We start from the raw sequence: 19,688 nt of genomic DNA on the forward strand, positions 1-19,688 counted from the left end.
TGACATATAGACAAACCATCATATGCTTGGCAAGTCCACTTCGATACATGTAGGAAGTCAGCGGATTTGCACTGGGATGGATCCTGCTGTCTTAGAGCAATATCAAACCATGTCAAGCAGTATATTAGTCACGTGATACCGCGTGTCCCTTCTTTCCGGTTTTTTCGCGTCGACGCGTGGATCGAAGATAATTTGGCCGAACAATTGTCCTCATCACTGTCTGTTCTGAACTTACTATTGCTCTCAACGATGCAGAGATGCTTAACGGCGGATTAGAGCGCCGTAAAGTAGACTTGGATTTCTGCTTGCACCGTGTCTTCCGCAAGCAATCATTTCGGTAAGTACCTGGAATGTTACTGCCACATAGGACTCAAGATAACACTGACATGCCACACCTTGATACCAGTCCTCTTCAACGCGAAGTTATAACAGCTGCGATCGAGGGCCATGACGTTTTCTTGCAGGCGTCGACATCCTTTGGAAAGAGCTTGTGCTTCCAGCTGCCTGCTGTCCTCAGTCATGGCGGTTGGTCAACCCTCCACCAGTTTGCGAAATTGGCATTTCACTAAGGCATTTCCTTTGATTACTTATTCTCTCGACAGTGACTGTTGTGGTGTGTCCTCTGCTTGCTTTGATGGTGAGTAGCTCTCTTCAGCCGTTCCCGCCTTTATCAATTTGTTCAGTCCATTAAAGGATGTGTCCTCCAATAGACGGATCAGGTGAATGCACTTCAGGCTCTGGGAGTAGCAGTATCCACCATCAACTCGACGACTCCTTTAGCGGAGAGACGGTTGATTATAGACGATCTTCTTTCTGGGCACCCCAGAACACGTGTTCTTTATGTGACGCCAGAATTATGCCAGACCGTGGCGTTCAGGCGGACTCTTCAGACTATGCATTCACAGGGAGAGTTGATCCGCATAGCAATTGATGAAGCACATTGTATTAGCGAATGGGGCCATGACTTTCGTCCGGCGTACAAACAGCTTTCTTGGTTCAGGCATCATCTGACTGAGCCGCCAGTTCCAATAAGTGCTTTCACGGCCACAGCAACTCCGCGTGTGCGTGCAGATATCATCAACATCCTTGGATTAGAGCCTGCTCGGCTGATGTTATTCAACACTCCCTCTGCTCGGCCGAACATCCACTATGAGATCAGATACCTCGAAGATTTTGCAGAAGACCCGCTTGAGATCGAAGATTTTCAGCTCAACGACCTACACTCGTGGTTAAAATCCATCCGAACGCGACGAGAAGCTAGGCTAGATGCTAAGGACGCCGTACTTCCCCCAATTTTCGGCATCGTCTATGTGCCTTACCGCGTAATTGCTGAACAGCTAGCCACCGCTCTCACGAAAGTGCCTGACGGAAGCATTCGTGCAGTAGCTTATCACGCCGGCCTTTCCTCCGAAGACAGGAATCGTGTGCAGACTGAATGGACCGCGTCAAGGCCTTTGGCTGCAGAGGAAGGGCCCCATCCTTCATTCTATATAATCGTTGCGACTAACGCGTTCGGCATGGGCATTGATAACCCCCACGTCCGCTTTGTGGTCCACTGGACTCCTCCTCGCAGCTTCGAGGGTCTCGTTCAAGAATCTGGCCGTGCAGGCCGAGACGGCCGCGCCGCCGCCTCTCTCATCTATTATAACACCCAAGAACGAGACCGGGTCCTCGACCGCCTCTACAAGGATGTCCAGAACGCCAAGATTCGAGCTGGTATTAAAGGCGACAACAGCAATGAAAACCCGAACTCATCTACAAAAGCCGTACATAACTTACAGAGCCACAGTGCCCGGCTGCAGAGCTTCAAACAGGTTATCCGATACTGCGAAACAGTGACCCAATGCAGACATGAGCTCATCAAGGACTTCTTCGGGGACCAGGAGCTCGAGATGATGGGGTCTCAAGTCGCAGGCCGGAACGTCAAGACCGAGGGAGCGACCACGTCCCCTTGTGACTTTGCCTGTGACTTTTGCAAATATGGCACGGTTGAGCTGAGAAAACGAAAAGCGAGCATGCCCCCTCCGAGCGACCCTTCAGCGTTCATGGACCGCAGCCTTGTTCAGATTCTCCAAAGAATGTTTAGTGATCTCCACTAGAGTGCTTGTTATTGGTGATCTCTGGTACTCTAGATCATGCAGGGACCGGAACATGACTCGGATCTGCTGAAGAACGGAGTGTATGGCTTTGTGAAGACGGTATGTGTAAAGCTGTTCTTTGACAGGTCTTTTGTTTTCTCATAAAATACCAGAGTCTTAGAAGTTTGCTATCAACTAATCAGCATGTTGCGGATCTCCAACCGAGGTCTGGGATTGAGCATAGATTGACAAAATCCCAGTAATAATCTACAAGTCCCGAAGGCCAACCACACTCAATTAATTGACTGCCAAAAGACATTATTTAAGAAACGCGATGGGAACTTTGAAAATTATTCTTCGACAATCAGCTCGACCCATAAAATAAAGGATTTTCCCTTCGAGCGTTCGACTCAACTGTCACTGCTCCGTTATGCCAGGCGAATGTCCTTGGGAACCATGACATAACATTTCTAAAGACCGGGAGGTGGTGGAACCTGATTGAGAACGTTAGTACGAGAACTTCTTCATTGAGCTCGGCTGATGCTTACAGCACTGTAGGTGCCACCGCCAGGAGGCGGCGGAGGGGGAGAGCCAGAGCCAGGAGGTGGCGGGGGTGGGGCCTCGCTAGCTGGAGGTGGTGGTGGAGGGGCAGGACTCTGGGACTGGGAAGACTGCTGTTGCTGCTGTTGTTGGGCCGCCTGTTGGTAGTACTGGTAGTATGCTACGTAGTTCTGGTAGCCACCGTAGGCCGCATAGGGGTCAGCTCCGTAATATTGCGCGTACTGTGCGCTATAGTCAGCCGGGCTTCCGGCACCAGCGGCACCCGACGTTCCTGACACAGCCTGTGCAGGACTAGCCGTGGCAGAGGGCGAGTTGGAGTGTTGCTGGTTATGCTGGCTAGAGTAACCAGCGCCGTAACCGCCTCCATAGTAACGATCACCGCCGCGTTGACCATATCCGCCGTAGCTGTGCTGAGGCGGATTCTCCTTGAAGCGCTGATATTGTTCCCTGACATTGGCGAGAAGATCCTCACAGAGTTCCTTGGCAGCCTGGACATCGTTTGGGTCGGGGCCACTTCATTCAGTCAGTCAATCAAGTCTAATCAGAACGGAGACTAAAATTGTACTTACGCTACGTGCAAGAACATGGGCTCATCACTTTCCCTGCCGGTGCTTGGTTCCAAGAAACCGGAGCCACGACCCTTGATCTGCACCTTGCAACGAGTCTTCTGTTGAATGTGCTTCACATATGCACCGCCTTGTCCGACAACTTGGGCTCGGAGATTGAATCCAGGGATCGGTTCCAGATCAACCGGAATCCGTTCCTCGGGCCATTTACGCTGTACGCAATTAGCGCCTTCTCAGAACTGAACAAGTGAACGAGTCCATACACGGCCGTATTCATCACGCTCAACTGGATCTGGCTCGCGCCGGCGGAATCGTCTCTCGTCAACGAGATTCGGTAGCTCCTTCTGCATCAGGTCGTCGATCAGGGCCACAGCCTTTTCGAGGCCTTCTTTGCTCGTGCTCGTTACGTGGAGGTACAGGGGTGGGTTCTACACAAGACTTATTAGCAATCGTACACTCTGGGGTGAATTGAGGAAGGTTAAGCACATACCGCGGCAGTGGCCATGCTCTTGTCGGGGTAATAGCTTCCTCGGGTAGTGACATCTTGATAATAAGACTTGATGAGCTTCCTTCTTGATCAAAAGTTTCATAATAATATAAATGTGGAATGAAGGCGTACCGGCGCCAGTTTGGTCTTTAATCTAAATGTCACGCAGCGGAGGTCAGCAGATGAAAATGAGGGGTGAGATGCTATGGATGGTTTGATTTGGGTAAGCTTTAGCCACGACCACGAAAAAAGGACACAAATGAAAGGGAAGAGCAAGATGCACGGCTGTAGCGGTAGCCGGCTTGCACAATAGTGCCTGGAATATCAGCAGACGCAAACAGGATTAATTACCATCTTTTGGGTGGAACCCTTGGTCAACGTGTAGCGGTTGCGCAAGTCATTGATTTCAATGTCTTTGATGTAATCGCCGTCAGCAACGTAGATTTCGGGATTCAACTTCTTCGAGTCCGAGGCGGAGGAGGGCGAAGCGGCATTCGGTGCGGGACTGACAGTCTAGAAAGCATACACGGGAACAAGTAAGCAACAGTTGCATCATGAGCACAGGGCCATCTCGATTGCTCACCGAACGTATGGGAGGGACATCGACGTGCTGAATTCCTTTCTTGGCTTGCAACTGGGCGTTGATCTTGGCCGCTGCAGCAGCTGTTCAGATTTCCAAATTGTCAGCTTCTGCGGTAAAGAAAGAGGCTCGAAGCCTGCTTGCGGGTCGTACCTGCTGCAGCTGCGGGATCTACAGAGCCTGATTTCCTCGAATCGTCGGCGCCAGGGCTGAAGGGTTCACGACTGAGAGGACTGCGGGTGCGAGTGGATTCTGGCTGTCGCGAAGAAGGAGACCGAGAGCGACGGTCAAATCGTGAAGCTCGTCGCGGCTCAGGCTCCGTCTGATCGAAGCGAGAGCGTTTGGCACGGCGTTCGTCGTCAGCCATGATAGGCGATAGGTATGAAGGAAGAGGAAGTTTTGCTGTAACTGGACAGGCGCAAATCACAGAAGATGGTCCAGAAGATGGTCCAGAACAAGCCTAAGAGGAGGACCTTAGAAGTCCAAAAGCAACAGAAAGGTTTGGTGGAGTTAAGAGGATCAGCCCAATGGACGCTAGTGTAACAACCAGCACCGCCGGAACACTTTTTTCTCTTCGGTACGGAGTATGGAGAAATGGCCAATCGCAGGGGAGATCTAGTCAAGGAGCATCTAGAGGTCGGTGAGCTCTGAGTGAGGCTTAACGGTTTGCAACCTAGTCAGTGTTATGACAGAGCTCTGCGAAATTTGAGCAGACTAGGTTATTCTTCAGTTATCCTTGAGGACAAGGACACGAATAGAAAGTTGGCGATGTGCATCAGCTCCAGATCACGTGATGATGCGCATACTCCCTGGTTCCCGCTAGTCTAAAGAAAGTCTAGCGGTATTGTCACCCTGGTAAGTGACATACACAGGCTTGAGTCAGCGTCCCCGACGTCGGAAGGCCGCGAGGATAAAATGCGATTTATGACTACCGACACCGACTCCCTCTCGTCCTAAAAAAGACTCCATTGAGTCGGATCAGCCTCTCTTGTTTTGCCTGCCTTCGTCGCAGGTCAATTCGAGAGATCATGTCTTTCCGACGCCCTCTGACGCTGTCATCGGCAGCATCAGCGCCCTTTCTAGCGGTGTCTTCCAAAACCTCTCGAATCGCAGCCAGTCTTCCTCGATTCACCACATCCAGAGCCTCGTCCAGCTCGACCTCGGCATTGGCCTACAAGGCCTTGCATCGTCGCTCGCCTCTTCCCCTGCCTGTTTCCGATGCCTCCCCGCAATGGGACGCCCCTACGGCCGTCTCGTCGATTTTGTACGAGACACCTGTCACACCGACCAATCCTCCAAAGCGTCACATCCTGAACTGCTTGGTGCAGAATGAGCCCGGTGTGCTGTCCCGCGTGTCTGGAATCCTGGCTGCCCGGGGCTTCAACATCGACAGCTTGGTCGTCTGCAACACCGAGGTTGAGGATCTGTCTCGCATGACCATCGTGCTGCAGGGCCAAGACGGTGTCGTCGAGCAGGCGCGCAGACAGCTGGACGACCTCGTCCCCGTCTGGGCCGTCCTCGACTACACTGACTCGGCCCTGGTGCAGCGCGAGCTTCTGCTCGCCAAGGTCAGCATCCTGGGCCCCGAGTTCTTCGAGGAGCTGCTCCAGCACCATCGCGAGATCACCACACCCGGTGACGTCCTGGAAGGGCAGAAGGAGAACAAGGCTGGCGATGCGCAGACCAAGAAGGTCGAGTTTCACCCTCGCCATCTGCCTCCCAGTCAGGCACTGAGGCACAAGCACGAGCATCTTGATGCCATCACCCGCTTGACTCACCAGTTTGGCGGCAAGGTTCTGGACATCAGCACCAACAACTGCATTGTTGAAGTGTAAGCTTATAAATCTACTTCTTTTCTCGCGATCTAGCATCGGCTAACGTTTCGACAGCTCCGCTAAGCCTTCTCGTATCGACTCCTTCCTGAAGCTTATCAGCCCCTTCGGTATTCTAGAGTCCACGCGGACTGGTCTTATGGCCCTTCCTCGTTCTCCTCTTTCTTCTGAGCCCAACGAGGAGCTTGAAAAAGAGGCTGCCGATGTCGTCGATGCTAGCACCCTTCCTCCTGGTTAATTACAATGTCCGATACGAAATCGTCTGCTGTAAAAGGCAAATTTCCTAGTTGTAACTCGAAGCCTGGTCAAATTGACCGTGTTCCTTGGTAACAATCTATAATTGATATGTCTTTTTTCTGGGAATATCAAGTTGATTAGTTCATTCTGAAATTAGTGTCCGGCTTCGTGCTTGTATATCCTAGCGCTTTCTTCCTTGAATTTGATTCATTCCGCTAGTCGCGTGTATAATTCCAATTCAATGCGATCTCAATCCATAGCCTGCTAGCAAATCTGACTAGGTACTGAGGGGAAAGCATACTGTAGAATCGGGCTCATCTACGTGTTCTCAGATCACCCTGCAGTAGAACCCATACCCAAACGCCGACTTTATACCCTAAGAGCGCCAAATAGAGTCCCTTAACCCAAAAACACATACTCCGAATTAGATTTTCACATTGGCCCGAATTCCCTTGCTGTGATAGTCAATTGTGGCTGTATAGTGGCCTACCCGAACGCCGACCGTGGCCATTGCATCAAGTTCAAGTGAACCTCCCAGAGCTCGTTTCAGAGCATCGTAGCCGATGCCATCCGGATTCATCTCGACAGGCAACCGGGGCGTCTTCGAGACTCCTGGGGGCACCTGGAAAGGAACGGAGTAATTAATACTACCGACCTCTTCGTGTTCCGCGTAGTAAGCGTTGGCTTGCACAGACATGATGTCTATCAGCGTCTTCGGGAGAGGCGAAAACAGTGTGAACTCGGCAGTGGATGACCAAAGGTGCAGCTAAGACCACACGTAGATTAGTCGCCTGTTCAAAAAGAAACCTGGTCTGAGAACTATCGGCTCTATGCCAAAAACACATTGCCCACTGGTGGCATGCTAGAACCAATTTGAGGCTCATGAGGGGAAAACGGCTCCTATCAAGGCAGGTAGTACCGTGGCTTCTTGAACGAACCTGGTGTCCCCATTGTCACCATTTGGTGCCTTGGGTGACCCGGGAACGGACATCCTGGGGAGTTGGAACTCGAAGCCCAACTTTGATAACGCTCGCCCGACTTTGGGTAACGCTGGGATAGTTCCCTCATGACCCTGCACCGTCACGGTAATGTTGGACTCTAGACGTTGGTCAGAACCTTGACGATGACATGAATTATTCTCGGTTTTTATATTCTTACCTGAGACACATTTTGATAGAAATTCTCGGCCAGCTTCTATACCATCCTCACCTCCTTCGGACGGCTCCCACATGATATCGACCTGAACTGTCGCATCCGCCTTTGAAGCCACCGCGATGTCTAGGGCCGTGATATGGGCGACCTTAGTTCCATTGTACAACATCATAAAGTCGGCGTAAGGTACTGATGCTGAATATTCCGTGGGATTGGTGACATTCATTCTCGTTTTGACCAGCATGGAAAAATCGGTTGTATGTCCAACTTCGATGGACTCTAGCCGTGGCGTCAATTCATCGAAAGAGCCTGAAAACGGAGCTAAAAAAGGGATCAGTGATCTGTTTCTTTCGGAAGTTATCCTGCAAGTGTACTCACGCTTGACTTGAACAGCTCCCTCGGCCGGTATGGCTCTGACAGCAAACTGGCCAAGCTTCGTTGAGACTTCCGCATCGACCGCTGCAACGACACGTAGGTCAACCGGCTTTCCTTCAAAAATCAGAGATTGGAGGATTTCCGTCAAAGCATCTTCATCAGTAACCCTTAGTGGTGCATCTTTCATCGCAAAGTTTACGAGCAACGCCGGGGAACCGTCTGTATCGTTGATATAACTTGCATTGGCCGGCTGCCACTTTGGAAGATTCATGACTCCAAGCTTTTTCCCATGGTAGAAGACATCGGCATTGGCACGAACATGTGGGATGTCTATGTGCAAATTGATCTGCTCCGGCAATGCAACTAGCACCTTGACCAGGGCCGATATTCTTGGTAGAGATTCCTCTGAGTCTGGCTCAGCGAACGGATCTGGAAGACTGAGATGGACGTCTGACATCGTGTAGTTCTTAACCAAGTTGTCCAGTGCATGTCCTGTAAAGGGCATTGGTACTGTCACACCCTTCAAGATGTCTGCAAGCCAGGGTGGAGTTTCCAGAGACGGGTTATCAGCTCCACGTATGTAGACCGTAGTTGGGCGGCCGTTTATATAGCTCTTGACGAGAAAATCAAGTGGCGAGTCTTCCCTTCCGGGGCACGCTCTTGTCAATTCATCGGCGAGACTTTGCACAGTACCAACTACATTCATGACAGCACTGGTACCAGGTTGGACCTGAAATTCCTTTGTGATCGCATCGGCTACCAAGATGTTGGGGTCCCCTGGCGAGCAATTCGGTACGAGCAGCTCAAACCCGAGCGAGGGTATCGTCAGGGACAAAGGAGAATCAATCGATGCAGTGAGCGACACGTCAAACGCCAATGCGCCACTTCCGCCAGGGATATCCAGGTCATAGACATTCAGCTTCGAGATTTTGACCTCAGGCAAAGCAGGGAACTCTTTATCTATAGACAGTATCAGGCGATTGAGAAACTCTCTGCCAATGATGAAGAACAGCAGCTGGTAGACGGAACTAACCTTTGAATGTCACAGAGTCAGTCAGTATTTGCTCACCCAAGCTCAGTAAACCAGACTTGAGGTGAACAATGGCCTTTCCATTGACCCTGAGCTGACCAAGTTTCCCTTCAATCCAATCGTCCGCCACTGCACGAATACCCACGAGGTCGCCGGCGACCAAATCTGCCAGAAAATCAAGGTTGTTTGTATGACCGTTCTGAACATTCACTTTGATGGAGGGCAGAGAGGCCGTGCCGGCGAGAATATTTCCATAGTCTGGAAGGTAGACCTGTACCTCCGACTGACCCGTTTCCACTTCCCTGCTGATCCAAGTGACCAACCGGCCGAGCGTCCGGACTGACCGCTTCTGAACACGGTCTGCATCCAAGACAAATTTTCCTTGAATTCTGGTTCGCACACCATCCTCGGTGGTCGAATTGATGGAGATATCCGTAGGTTTGAATACTGCGGCTTCTTTTGCATATTCCTTCATGACTGCTGGTGCCACATAAGCGAATACAAGGATGGACATGACAGCCGTCAGCGTGACTAACGCGCAGAGAAATTGCCATCCTCTCCTGCCACTCAAATGCTTGGAATACTTGTGCAAACTGGAGGTCTCAGACGCTGACGATGAAGCTGATGCTCTCCGAGGCGCCGTGCCGTACGCAACAATATCACTATCATCACGACGGACTAAGAGAGGCGTAGACTCTGACGACAACTCGAATGGTCGAATCGGTCGACCTGCGTGAGAGGATGAGCCATCCGTAGACGTCCCCTCGTTGAGCAGAGGTCTGCGTTCTTCGTCAGCCATAATGGCTGGAGGAGTGGGGAAGACAAGCCGAATGTGGAGCGATAGAACGGATAATTATTCAGAGGAGTTGTGGAGATAGAACAAAGAATAGATCTATACGAGTACTATAGAAGTATGCTATCTATAACAATAATGAGATCAAAGATGATAAGAACAAGAATAGGTTGATGGATGGATAGGTAAGGTACCCATACTTGAAGCATCGGATAGACTAAGGTAGGTGATGATCGACGACGTAACTTGTAAGTAGGTAACACCGCCAACAGCCCAATAATAAATTGCTGAGAGGAGCGTCTCCAGTTGTGGAGGAGCTCAACCAACCAGTCCAATAGCTTAGCCAACTATCACTACGTATCAGCTATTTAATAATTGGTATGAGTCGATCCGATAACTATTGGATACACTAAACCGCTTTTATTTTCGACTGAATCATATCCAGGTAAGTAGACTAGGTATGCCTGTGGAATTGTTTGGATAATTTCTCTGAGTCATTCCTTAACTGACTTATATACCACCACATTTACAGCGTCGTCGGTTCTCTCAATTCCATATTTCAATCTCATCCATCATGGCTTGCGGTCTAAAACTGGCTGTCGCCCGATACGGCGCATTGAACGGCCAACACTTGCGTCAACGTGTCTCCCTCAATGGCGTGCGACGATATTCGTCCCAGACTACCCCTCCTACCTCTCCTTTCGCACCTCGCCATTTTCTCTCCATTGCCGATCTGACCCCTACCGAGTTCGCTACCCTCGTCCGCAATGCGTCTTCATACAAACGCTCGATCAAATCGGGCTCCGTGCCTCGGAATCTCCTTGGAGCCCTGAACGGGAAGACCGTGGCCATGATGTTCAGTAAACGGAGTACTCGAACCAGGATTTCGACAGAGGGTGCCGTGGTGCAGATGGGAGGACACCCGATGTTCCTGGGAAAGGATGACATTCAATTGGGTGTTAATGAGTCCCTATACGACACAGCGGTGGTGGTCTCCTCAATGGTTTCTTGCATCGTGGCTCGCGTCGGCAAGCATGCCGAAGTTGCCGACCTCGCGAAGCACTCAACCGTCCCTGTGATTAACGCTCTCTGTGACTCATACCACCCGCTGCAAGCCGTTGCCGATTTCCAGACCATGCACGAAATGTTCACACCCAAGGCTCATGGCCTCTCCAGCCTGGGTCTGGAGGGCTTGAAGATCGCCTGGATCGGCGATGCGAATAACGTTTTGTTTGATATGGCCATTGCGGCAGCCAAGATGGGCATTGACCTGGCCGTTGCCACGCCCAAGGGCTACGAGATTCCTGCCCACATGCTGGAGATCATCCAGAAGGCCGGGGAAGGCGTGTCCAGGCCCGGAAAACTCATCCAGACCAATGTTCCTGAGGAAGCTGTCAAGGACGCGGATGTCCTGGTCACGGACACTTGGGTATCCATGGGACAGGAAGCCGAATCGATCAAGCGGCTCAAGGACTTTGAAGGCTTCCAGATCACAGCCGATCTGGCCAAGCGTGGTGGTGCTAAGGAAGGGTGGAAATTTATGCACTGCTTGCCCCGTCACCCCGAGGAGGTGCATGATGAAGTCTTCTACAGCCAGCGGTCCCTAGTCTTCCCTGAAGCAGAGAACCGGCTGTGGGCTGCGATTTCTGCTATCGAGGCGTTCGTTGTGAACAAGGGGAAAATCGTATGAAAATCGAATAGATTCTACAGAAAAAGCAAGCTGAAATCAAATTAGCAACATTGATCGAATACTATCCCGTCCCAGCTAGACTTGTGTGTAGAGTGCTATATTTCTTATTCCGTCCTATGTTGGCACGGAATTGCTGTATATCATCAGGTGGATATAGTATATAGTGGAGATGTGGAGATTTACCCCAGGTTATGCTTCGTCGATAGTATTTCCACGAGCATGTCACGAGGTCGTACGGAGTACTGCCAGAACCCAAGAATATCGATTCACCAGATTCAGGCTCTGCAATGATGCACTCTATCCGATCCGATCCTAGACCAAAAAAGCCACTCGCAAGAGCTAAGGTCGGTTTGTCGCAGAGCCCACTTTCACATGCCGACAGTCATAGCTCGGGGAGCGGAGAAGGGAGAGTCAGCGAATCCTTGCCGCACCTCCTCCTCGCCTACAGAGTACATCATCCCATATCACCATCAAGCTTGCAAGCTATTAAGAGCTCTTTAAGCTGTCCTCTTCCAGCCCAGAACAGATTCATCAGTCTCTCAGCAGAAACTCTGAATGGATGTACGGCTCTCCTTTCATTTGTATCCCTTCTATCTACTCACTCAGCTTCATAGGGTTCTGCATCCCAAAGCGGGAGCGGATTTCGATCCCGCCGCTCATATCCCTCGCTAAATCATGTTTCGCTCGCACCATTGACAAATCGGTTCCCCATCGACGACGACACAGAGCCAGAGGACTATTTCTCACCACGAGATGAGCGACCTGCCGACACAACGACCCGGACATCCTATCTCTCAAGCTTTTCCGTCCCAGGCACCCCGGGCGTTCTCTCGTATTCCCGCAGCGGATCCCGAGTCCGTCTGCACTCCCGAAGCAAGAGCTCAAGTCGTATCCATCGCAGCGACAGCAGCCTGCAGAGCCAGGACGACGCACAACCCCTGCACCATCACCAACATGCACACGGATCCAAGAAGAAGCACACATCCTCGTCGCGGCATCAGCCGTCCGAGTCAGCCGGACGCCGCGATGCAGAATGGATGCTTCGGGCCGGGATCGCGCTCGCTTCGTCCACGCGAGAGGAAAAAGGACAGAGCTGGCTCGTGAAGCGCGAGAGTTCGACCAGTCTCGTTTCGGAAACAAATCTCGACAGCCCGGTTCTGGCCCGCCGGCCGAGATCCGGGAGGTCTACGCCGGCCGCGCATTCGAGATGGGGATCCCGTGCGGCAAGTCGAAGGAACAGCAGACCCGATCTGGCTATGACGAGCCTCGATACGCTGGCCACTAGATCAGGATCGAATGCTCATGACTCGGCCGGTCACGACGAGGAGACACGCCATTTCGTCCCTGACTTTGTGGATGAGCGTATCCGTGCCGAGATGGCATCCATCCAGCAATTTGAGGACGGGTATGCCTCGGCCTCGGACGAGGAGTCCGACTCGGAGGACGAGATCGACGAGCAGGAACTGCAGCGTTTGACTCGGGAGCGAGGATTCGGTCTGGGCAGTTGGATCGATCGGATGGTCGAGTGGACACTATTCGGTGTCGAGGATCTACCTCTTTCTGCAAATGTCCAGTCCGCCCAGCCAGCAAAGCATTCCGACGCATCCCCAGACGACAATAATGCCCGCGATGATCACTCTTCTGCGGCTGAATTGACCGACGACAACGCTAGCGTGTCGGCTGACGAATCTATAGCTTCGACCGTGGTAGAGAAGCCAGGGGAGAATGGAGGCTGGGAGGATGCAGGGTGGTTTCTCCGTGTCATGAAGCGTGCACTATCATGAGTCTTACAAAGCGCCATTTCCACATTGTGCAATTTTTGTCATGCATTGCTTCTTTTTCTCAACTCGAGCATCACGCATAATTCTCGAGAATATGACTACAAACTTGGCTTCTAGATAATCTGGAGTACCCTCGTTTACTTTTAACATTGATCCGCACTCATCTAAACCAATAATCAACCAAGATTCTGCAGATTCATTCTGAATAAATACATGGCTAATATTACAACCTCTCCACGGTCATTTCCGTTCTATTCCGTCTCACCCTCTAAATGAATTTTTTAAGTCGCTTTTGTGTGCAAGAGGCCAGTCCGCGTACCGACACGTAGCTGGACCACGACAAGTCTAGGATGCCACTGAAGTTCCATAGTGCTGTGCGGCGACAATCATTCTGCTGGTTTAAAAAGCTTGTCTAGACACAATTCCCAATCGACGCATTGTGAATGCGACTTGTTTCATCAAAACCCGAGCATGCTAACCATGCACGGATTGAGAGCATCTGTATCTTTTACTTGACACATAGCCGGCCCATCTGGCACAGTAATTCAGAATATGATCGAAGCCACCGCAATTGAAGATGACACCAAGTTTCAGCCACCAGTATGATCGAGGAGAGCGGGAAAAAGAATGGGCAAAGGGTATACAAGACAGGTAGCGGACATAGGGGACATGGTTGCCGTCAAATGGCACAAAATCCAGGCTCAAAAAGGCGGCCGTAGCAGAAAAGAAACAGAAATGAAGAAGGAAAAGTGAGCAAAATGAATGACGGGAAGGAAAGAAGCTTGCGATGATTCGTGTCGGTGGTGTTATGATGTAGCCTGACAGGCAAGAAGACGCGATAACAGAAGTATTCCCTGTAGCCTCGTGCTCTCTCTCTCTAGGTAACAATAAAAAAAGACGGCGAGCCTGGTTTTCGGAAATATGACACAATAAATAAAGCGCAGTGTCCCTTGCAAACTGTAAACGTCAGGAGATCCTCAACTCTCTAATTCATGCAATAGGTATCGTGATCGTATCATATGTAGGCGTGCACCGTCGAGTAATCCGACAGTAGCTATCGAAAATGACGAGCAAAACCGCAACGCTGCCGCAAGGGTGTATCGGACGAGAAAGACTGCGAGAAGTGCTTCTTTACCAGGGTCCAACTTTGACGGGAGTTCCCAAGCCATAAGTGCCGGAAAGTAACTGTTCCCGGACCGAGACAAGATCCCCACCAGTCGAACTTCCATAGCCTTGGGAGTCTGGGCCGTGCATCCAACCCAAGCTGTTACCGAGCTCGTTAACGGCAGCCTGAAGTCGACCGCCGGCATTCTGGTTGTGCTTCGCCAATTTCTGATCCCATCCACCACACTGTAGCTGAATTCCGCCACCACGCTTCGCCGCCTCTCGGATTACCAGAATCCATGCCTTGCAAATTTCATCATATGCAGAGTCCCGCTCTATGTTGTTCTGTGGTGAGTGCCATCGTGGCAATGCGTGAATGATATCTGTAGCCCCGTCTAGATAACTCAGAGACACGGACGCTTGAGTTTCATGTGGCGGCAAGAAATGCGGTGTAAAATCACTCAGAGCATCCAGCAGATTCCCCAGCGGCTGTCGGACACGGTTGTAGGCATAGTCCGACTCAGGATTGCCACCTAACGGAAATGAGTTTTGTAGAGTCGATTGGTAATTGCGGAGAACCTGAAGAGCAGAGGAAACACTCGGGCGTGGGGACGTGTGAATCACTTCGTCAGCCAAAGCCGGGTGACGCTCGCACATTGACCGTAGTATCCCCCTCAAGGCATCTGTGTCGAGGGTTTCCAGCAGTCGAGGGAGGGAGAGTGGTCTGCCAGAGACGTTGGGGCGGGACCGTTTGAAGGAGCGAGGAGCCGGAAGAGATCGAGGAGTGAAGGCGGGGGAGTTGGTGGGAGAAGCTGACATCCGTCCATCGTGATCATTGCCATCATCATCGGCTTTCCGTTTACGGTTGGTGGGCGTATGAGTAGGGGTAGACACTGGAATAGTCGTCAGCTCCAAATATCGACCCTGTAAACCCCGAAAGTCACTTACTTGGATGTGGAGAGGAGAGACGAGAATACTCGTAGAAGTGTGGAGGCACAGGTGGTGTAGCCACCAAGCTGTTCATGATGGGTCACAAACAGTTGATGGCAAAGAAGTACCAATATCTCTCAGTGGCGGAGGGAAACGAGGATTTCGAGCACAAGAAAGCAGGAGGGCGGGAAAGAGGGATAGATCAAGGGAAAGACAAGATTTCAAAGAAAAGAAAAAGATGGAGAATTAGAGAAAAGAAAGAGGAAGAGAGAGAGGATGTAAGGACGAGTTGAGTTGAGGTGAGGTGAGGTGAGTGGTGGGGAAGGGCGAAAGAAAGAAAAGCGGTGGACTTGCACTTTGCAGGCGGTTGCGGGAGGCAACGCAGGCCGACTGCGCAGGTTTCTGGTCCATGACCCATGACACCATTCATGGTCATTACAAGTGAACTTTCAAGGGACGAGGTTTCATTTCTACAATTATATTTCATGGATGGAAGATTGAGAACACATTTACAAAGTCATACAAACATACGTCGTCCATTCGAGTAGACAGAATCAAACAATGAAATCCTTCTTTTCATTTCCGACGCCAGGGAAATGCGAGACCTCCAATACGACTGTGACCATACGACACATACATGCTCCCTCGCAGAGGTCATAGGAAGAATAAAAAAAATAAAAAAAAAGCAATGAAAATGATATTTACAAGTACAGGGACTGTGCGGCCACAATGTCCCTGCGCACCTTAGTCAGAGCTTCCTCGAATTTGCTCTCGAGTTCCTCGTTACCCATAACCTTGGAGGCTTGCGCCATCTGACGGAGACACTCCTCCAATCGACGGAAGACCCGGATCAAGGATCCTTCATAAACATCGGTCATTCCACTAGTGAGAAAAGCAAGTTAGTTTCCGAAGTAGACTTTGACTCCAGAGTGCCGACAGATAGACGACTTACCAAATATCAGCAAAGGATTTGCCGTTCGCCCATTCGTAGATGACCTCCATAAGCTCCCAGTGGAAACTGTTTACATATTCCTCCTCGTTGACAGCCAGCTTGGATTCTTGAGAGACTTTGGCAACTATCCGGGCTTGCGCTTGGATTTCCTTTAGGGGCTTCGCCAGCTCGTCCCGCGTCAGAGCAGGAGTTTCCTTGGACTTCTCCTCAAAAACGAATACACTCAATACAGCAGCGATTTGTTCCGGAGTAAGTTTGTTGAAGAAACCGTTGAAAAGAAGCTCGCTGAGCATGAGCTCGTCTCCCGTGCTGATCTCGCAGGCGACTCGTGCCTTCAACTGCACGACTTCGGCCTCGTTGATGAAACCGAACCGACGAAGTACACGCTTACGGCACTTGAGCTCATCAAGCTGCATGATGGACATGGCCTCGGAAATCTTCTTCTTCGTCTCCTTAATCTTTGTTCCCAACTCCACCTTCTCGGAATATTGCTCGTAAAGTTCTGGTAGGCGGGGTGAGTTGTGCAGTGGGTTGGAAAGCAAACGAGACTCGAGGACCTCCACTTTCTGTGATGATCGTCAGCAGTGCACATAATACAAAGTAAATGCAGAAGAAGATAGATGTTCTTACCCTGAGTAGTTTCTTGAAACTTTCGTCCTTGATATTCATATCCTCAATCGGGTCAAGTGTAGCAATGCCGTCAGGGAAGCGCTTATGGATCTCAGCAAGAGATTTCTTGACTCCATTTTTCGCTTCTTTTGGATTCAGGTCCTTGGGAAGCTTCATGCGTACATGCGAGATGGCACGGATGCATTCGGTAAGGACTGGAACGACCTCCATCCGAGAGTTGTCCCCATCTTTCACTGGCCTGACTCCCGACGGTAACTCCTCAAATGTCTTTGTGGCCACAGACGGCCCTTCGGCAATATTGAGCAGAACATCGACGACATATCTCTTGTCACGAGGGATCTCCTCCGTTGAATTCTTCGGTGGCTTCCGTTGTTTGTAATTGACAACCACACCCCATCCGAAGTCTTTGTCTTTGTGCTTGATGTGCACTAAACGACCCGGAGACATAAAGGCCAAAGAATAATCTGGATGGCTGATGACTGCTTGTATGTCATCTGCAAACTTGTCGAGCTGCGTCCTTAGTTCGTAGTATTCGCGAATGGTGCCTTCGTCAGAAATGGTCATGTTGGCCCTCTTCTCTTCAAATTCCTGGAGTTCTGCAATGGGGTTAGCACAAATATCCTCCTTCCAGTTATCAAGTGAATAAGCATACGTTTCTCAAGATCGGCGACACCGGCCGTGTTTTGGAATTGGTAGAAGCATCTCTCGAGCATGAACTCGGGCGAGATGCCCTCCACACGCATCAGGTTCAGTATCATATTGTAACCCAAATGGAAAGCCGAGTTGAGCCTATCCTGCTCTCCGCGCACAATCTCCTTCGCCACCGCAGGATCCATCTCTTCACCAATCATCATGATCACGATACCTCGGTCATCAAGACCTCTTCGACCAGCTCGGCCAGACATCTGGACGAATTCGGACGGCGTCACCCAGCGTTGGCTAAAACCGTCAAATTTCCGGACGCTCGTGAAAACCACAGTCTTTGCAGGCATGTTCAGACCGATTGAGAATGTTTCCGTCGCGAACAGCACCTTGATAAGTCCTTCTTGGAAGAGAATCTCAATGGTTTCTTTGAGAATAGGAAGCAACCCAGAATGATGGACACCGATACCTCTCCGAAGCAGAGGTAGAATGTTTTGAATTTGAGGCAGGTTCCTGTCTTCTTCGGAAAGCATCTCGATAGCGCTGTTGAAAACCTTGGAAACCATTTCCTTCTCCGAATCATCATTGAAAGCCAAAGTACTCATCTTGAGAGCGCACGCCTCGCATTCGCGTTTGCTGAAACTGAAGACAATGACGGGGTTGAGGTTCTTCAGCATGATCATTTTCACAATCTTGTAAATGTCGCTCGGGCCTTCATTTCCGCCCTTATTCAACCTCTTGTCTTTACCCTTTCCCTTCCTCTTGGCCATAGCATCAGACGGGTCATCTCCCTTCTTGTCTGCGATGCTGCCCATTGCCTTTTGGAAGTTCTCTTCCCGGAACGCCCCTTTTTCGTCGACGACGAGGAAGATCCCCTCGCCACCGGCAGGGAAGAAGTAGTGTTGTAGAGGGGTAGGTCTGAAATCAGTATATACGACGTGACAGGGTTGGTTGTGCATCTTGACGACCCATTCGGCGAACTGCATAGCATTGGGAATTGTCGCCGACAAGAATACATATCTGACCTTGTCCGGCAACAAAATGATGGTCTCTTCCCAGACCACGCCTCGAACTGCCATAGCTGTCAGTAGCTTCTAAGGGTCAGCAGTACCCCCGATGACTTACTGGCATCACGCATGTAATGAATCTCGTCAAAAACGACCCATGCAACTTCGCGCATAATTTCCGAGCCGCGATACAACATGGACCGGAGAATCTAGGCGTGTGCGTCAGCAAACATCCAAGTTGCGCTTGAAGAGTCATGGAGGCCTACCTCTGTTGTCATGACCAGACAGGTCGCTGTTGGGTTGATAGTGACATCTCCCGTCATTAATCCAACATCACCAAATTCTGCCGCAAACTCTCGGTATTTCTGGTTACTTAAAGCCTTTATAGGACTTGTGTAGATGACTCTTTGGTTGTTCTTCAAACTTTGCGCGATGGCGTACTCCGCAACTACCGTCTTACCGGCACTGGTATGAGCCGAGACCAGAACACTTTCCTCTCTCTGTATGGATGCAACGGCGACTTGCTGGAACGGATCGAGCGTGAACGGCCATACTTTCGCAGGGTTCTCAGGCGGTTTGTGTTGCGAAATTGGTACGTATGGATAGTTGGGCGGAATGGCGACTTGATGCCGAACCTGGTGCGACAACTTGACCGAAGTTGTTTCCTTTGCGGCTTGTAGGCCTGCAGATGCTGCAACCTCGCGCTCCTGCGCCGTCTCGAATTCGTCTGCTAGTACAGGCTGCGGTTCCATCTCCAGTCGCGGACGTTTCGCATCGGGTTGTTGCTCGTTGTTGTCGGTCGCAGGCGCTTCGGCCTGTTCCCCATCCGCGACTTCTCCAGCAGGTGCATCGGGAATCTCGATATCCTCCTTGCTCTCTGTCGCTGCGCCAATTTCCTTCACATCGCCATTTACCTGACGCTTCTTGCTCTTGTCCTTCCTGGGTCGCTTGGGTGCGCCATCGGTGACCTTCGCTGCCGCTTGAGGCTGGTCTTCGAAGACATCAAAGAGTTCATCCATGATCGAGACAAACTCCAGAATCAGCCACAGATGGCAGAGACTAAGGCCAAGTTGAGCCGAGACGTCTGTCGTTCTTTGCGATCGACCGAGAAATTTCAAGGTTCCGTCTGAGGAAGGCGGCGTGTGATTGGGCAGAAACAGTTTTTTTGAGGAAACTGCTATCACCGCCGGCGAAACCTGCTACTTCGGTGCAATAAAGTCACGTGATCACGGTCCCGGGGAGCCGCCCGAAGCTGTATCGT

General features: G+C 50.9%; 8 protein-coding genes across 8 annotated transcripts; 4 read left to right on the forward strand and 4 right to left on the reverse strand.

The window, feature by feature from the left end:
- Positions 1-208: 208 nt before the first annotated feature.
- P174DRAFT_220098 (putative RecQ family helicase RecQ) lies at positions 209-2,423 on the forward strand. Its single transcript, XM_024821375.1, has 4 exons — positions 209-337; positions 407-525; positions 603-637; positions 711-2,423. The coding sequence occupies exons 1-4, from the start codon at positions 258-260 to the stop codon at positions 2,097-2,099; spliced, it is 1,623 nt and encodes a 540-aa protein (XP_024681677.1). The 5' UTR covers positions 209-257; the 3' UTR covers positions 2,100-2,423.
- P174DRAFT_442939 (KH domain-containing protein) lies at positions 2,208-5,001 on the reverse strand. Its single transcript, XM_024827702.1, has 9 exons — positions 4,426-5,001; positions 4,276-4,355; positions 4,044-4,205; positions 3,825-3,846; positions 3,696-3,748; positions 3,469-3,633; positions 3,209-3,417; positions 2,627-3,152; positions 2,208-2,572 (listed from the first exon to the last, which is right to left on the reverse strand). Exons 1-9 carry the CDS (start codon positions 4,637-4,639, stop codon positions 2,549-2,551), a joined length of 1,455 nt encoding a protein of 484 aa, XP_024681678.1. The 5' UTR covers positions 4,640-5,001; the 3' UTR covers positions 2,208-2,548.
- Positions 5,002-5,215: 214 nt separating this feature from the next.
- P174DRAFT_391747 (acetolactate synthase regulatory subunit) lies at positions 5,216-6,460 on the forward strand. The gene is made up of 2 exons (XM_024823528.1): positions 5,216-6,103; positions 6,162-6,460. Exons 1-2 carry the CDS (start codon positions 5,301-5,303, stop codon positions 6,340-6,342), a joined length of 984 nt encoding a protein of 327 aa, XP_024681679.1. The 5' UTR covers positions 5,216-5,300; the 3' UTR covers positions 6,343-6,460.
- Positions 6,461-6,514: 54 nt separating this feature from the next.
- On the reverse strand, positions 6,515-9,903 carry P174DRAFT_442942 (uncharacterized protein). Its single transcript, XM_024827703.1, has 5 exons — positions 8,902-9,903; positions 7,872-8,828; positions 7,500-7,814; positions 7,261-7,439; positions 6,515-7,107 (listed from the first exon to the last, which is right to left on the reverse strand). Exons 1-5 carry the CDS (start codon positions 9,695-9,697, stop codon positions 6,766-6,768), a joined length of 2,589 nt encoding a protein of 862 aa, XP_024681680.1. The 5' UTR covers positions 9,698-9,903; the 3' UTR covers positions 6,515-6,765.
- A 149-nt stretch (positions 9,904-10,052) lies between these two features.
- On the forward strand, positions 10,053-11,444 carry argB (ornithine carbamoyltransferase). The gene is made up of 2 exons (XM_024827704.1): positions 10,053-10,149; positions 10,224-11,444. The coding sequence occupies exon 2, from the start codon at positions 10,266-10,268 to the stop codon at positions 11,379-11,381; it is 1,116 nt and encodes a 371-aa protein (XP_024681681.1). The 5' UTR covers positions 10,053-10,149; positions 10,224-10,265; the 3' UTR covers positions 11,382-11,444.
- Positions 11,445-11,710: 266 nt separating this feature from the next.
- On the forward strand, positions 11,711-13,415 carry P174DRAFT_452326 (DUF3984 domain-containing protein). Its single transcript, XM_024829074.1, has 2 exons — positions 11,711-11,942; positions 11,996-13,415. Exons 1-2 carry the CDS (start codon positions 11,937-11,939, stop codon positions 13,163-13,165), a joined length of 1,176 nt encoding a protein of 391 aa, XP_024681682.1. The 5' UTR covers positions 11,711-11,936; the 3' UTR covers positions 13,166-13,415.
- An 878-nt stretch (positions 13,416-14,293) lies between these two features.
- Positions 14,294-15,290, reverse strand: P174DRAFT_372652 (cut8/STS1 family protein; the record flags this gene model as incomplete). Its single annotated transcript, XM_024822444.1, has 2 exons — positions 14,294-15,159; positions 15,215-15,290. 2 exons carry the CDS (start codon positions 15,288-15,290, stop codon positions 14,294-14,296), a joined length of 942 nt encoding a protein of 313 aa, XP_024681683.1.
- A 459-nt stretch (positions 15,291-15,749) lies between these two features.
- On the reverse strand, positions 15,750-19,558 carry P174DRAFT_452328 (ATP-dependent RNA helicase MTR4). Its single transcript, XM_024829075.1, has 6 exons — positions 18,694-19,558; positions 18,546-18,636; positions 17,431-18,492; positions 16,779-17,374; positions 16,149-16,714; positions 15,750-16,078 (listed from the first exon to the last, which is right to left on the reverse strand). Exons 1-6 carry the CDS (start codon positions 19,444-19,446, stop codon positions 15,898-15,900), a joined length of 3,249 nt encoding a protein of 1,082 aa, XP_024681684.1. The 5' UTR covers positions 19,447-19,558; the 3' UTR covers positions 15,750-15,897.
- Positions 19,559-19,688: the final 130 nt, after the last annotated feature.

This window comes from Aspergillus novofumigatus (genome assembly GCF_002847465.1).
Source record: "Aspergillus novofumigatus IBT 16806 chromosome Unknown P174scaffold_5, whole genome shotgun sequence".
In the NCBI taxonomy this organism is placed as follows: Eukaryota; Fungi; Ascomycota; class Eurotiomycetes; order Eurotiales; family Aspergillaceae; genus Aspergillus; species Aspergillus novofumigatus.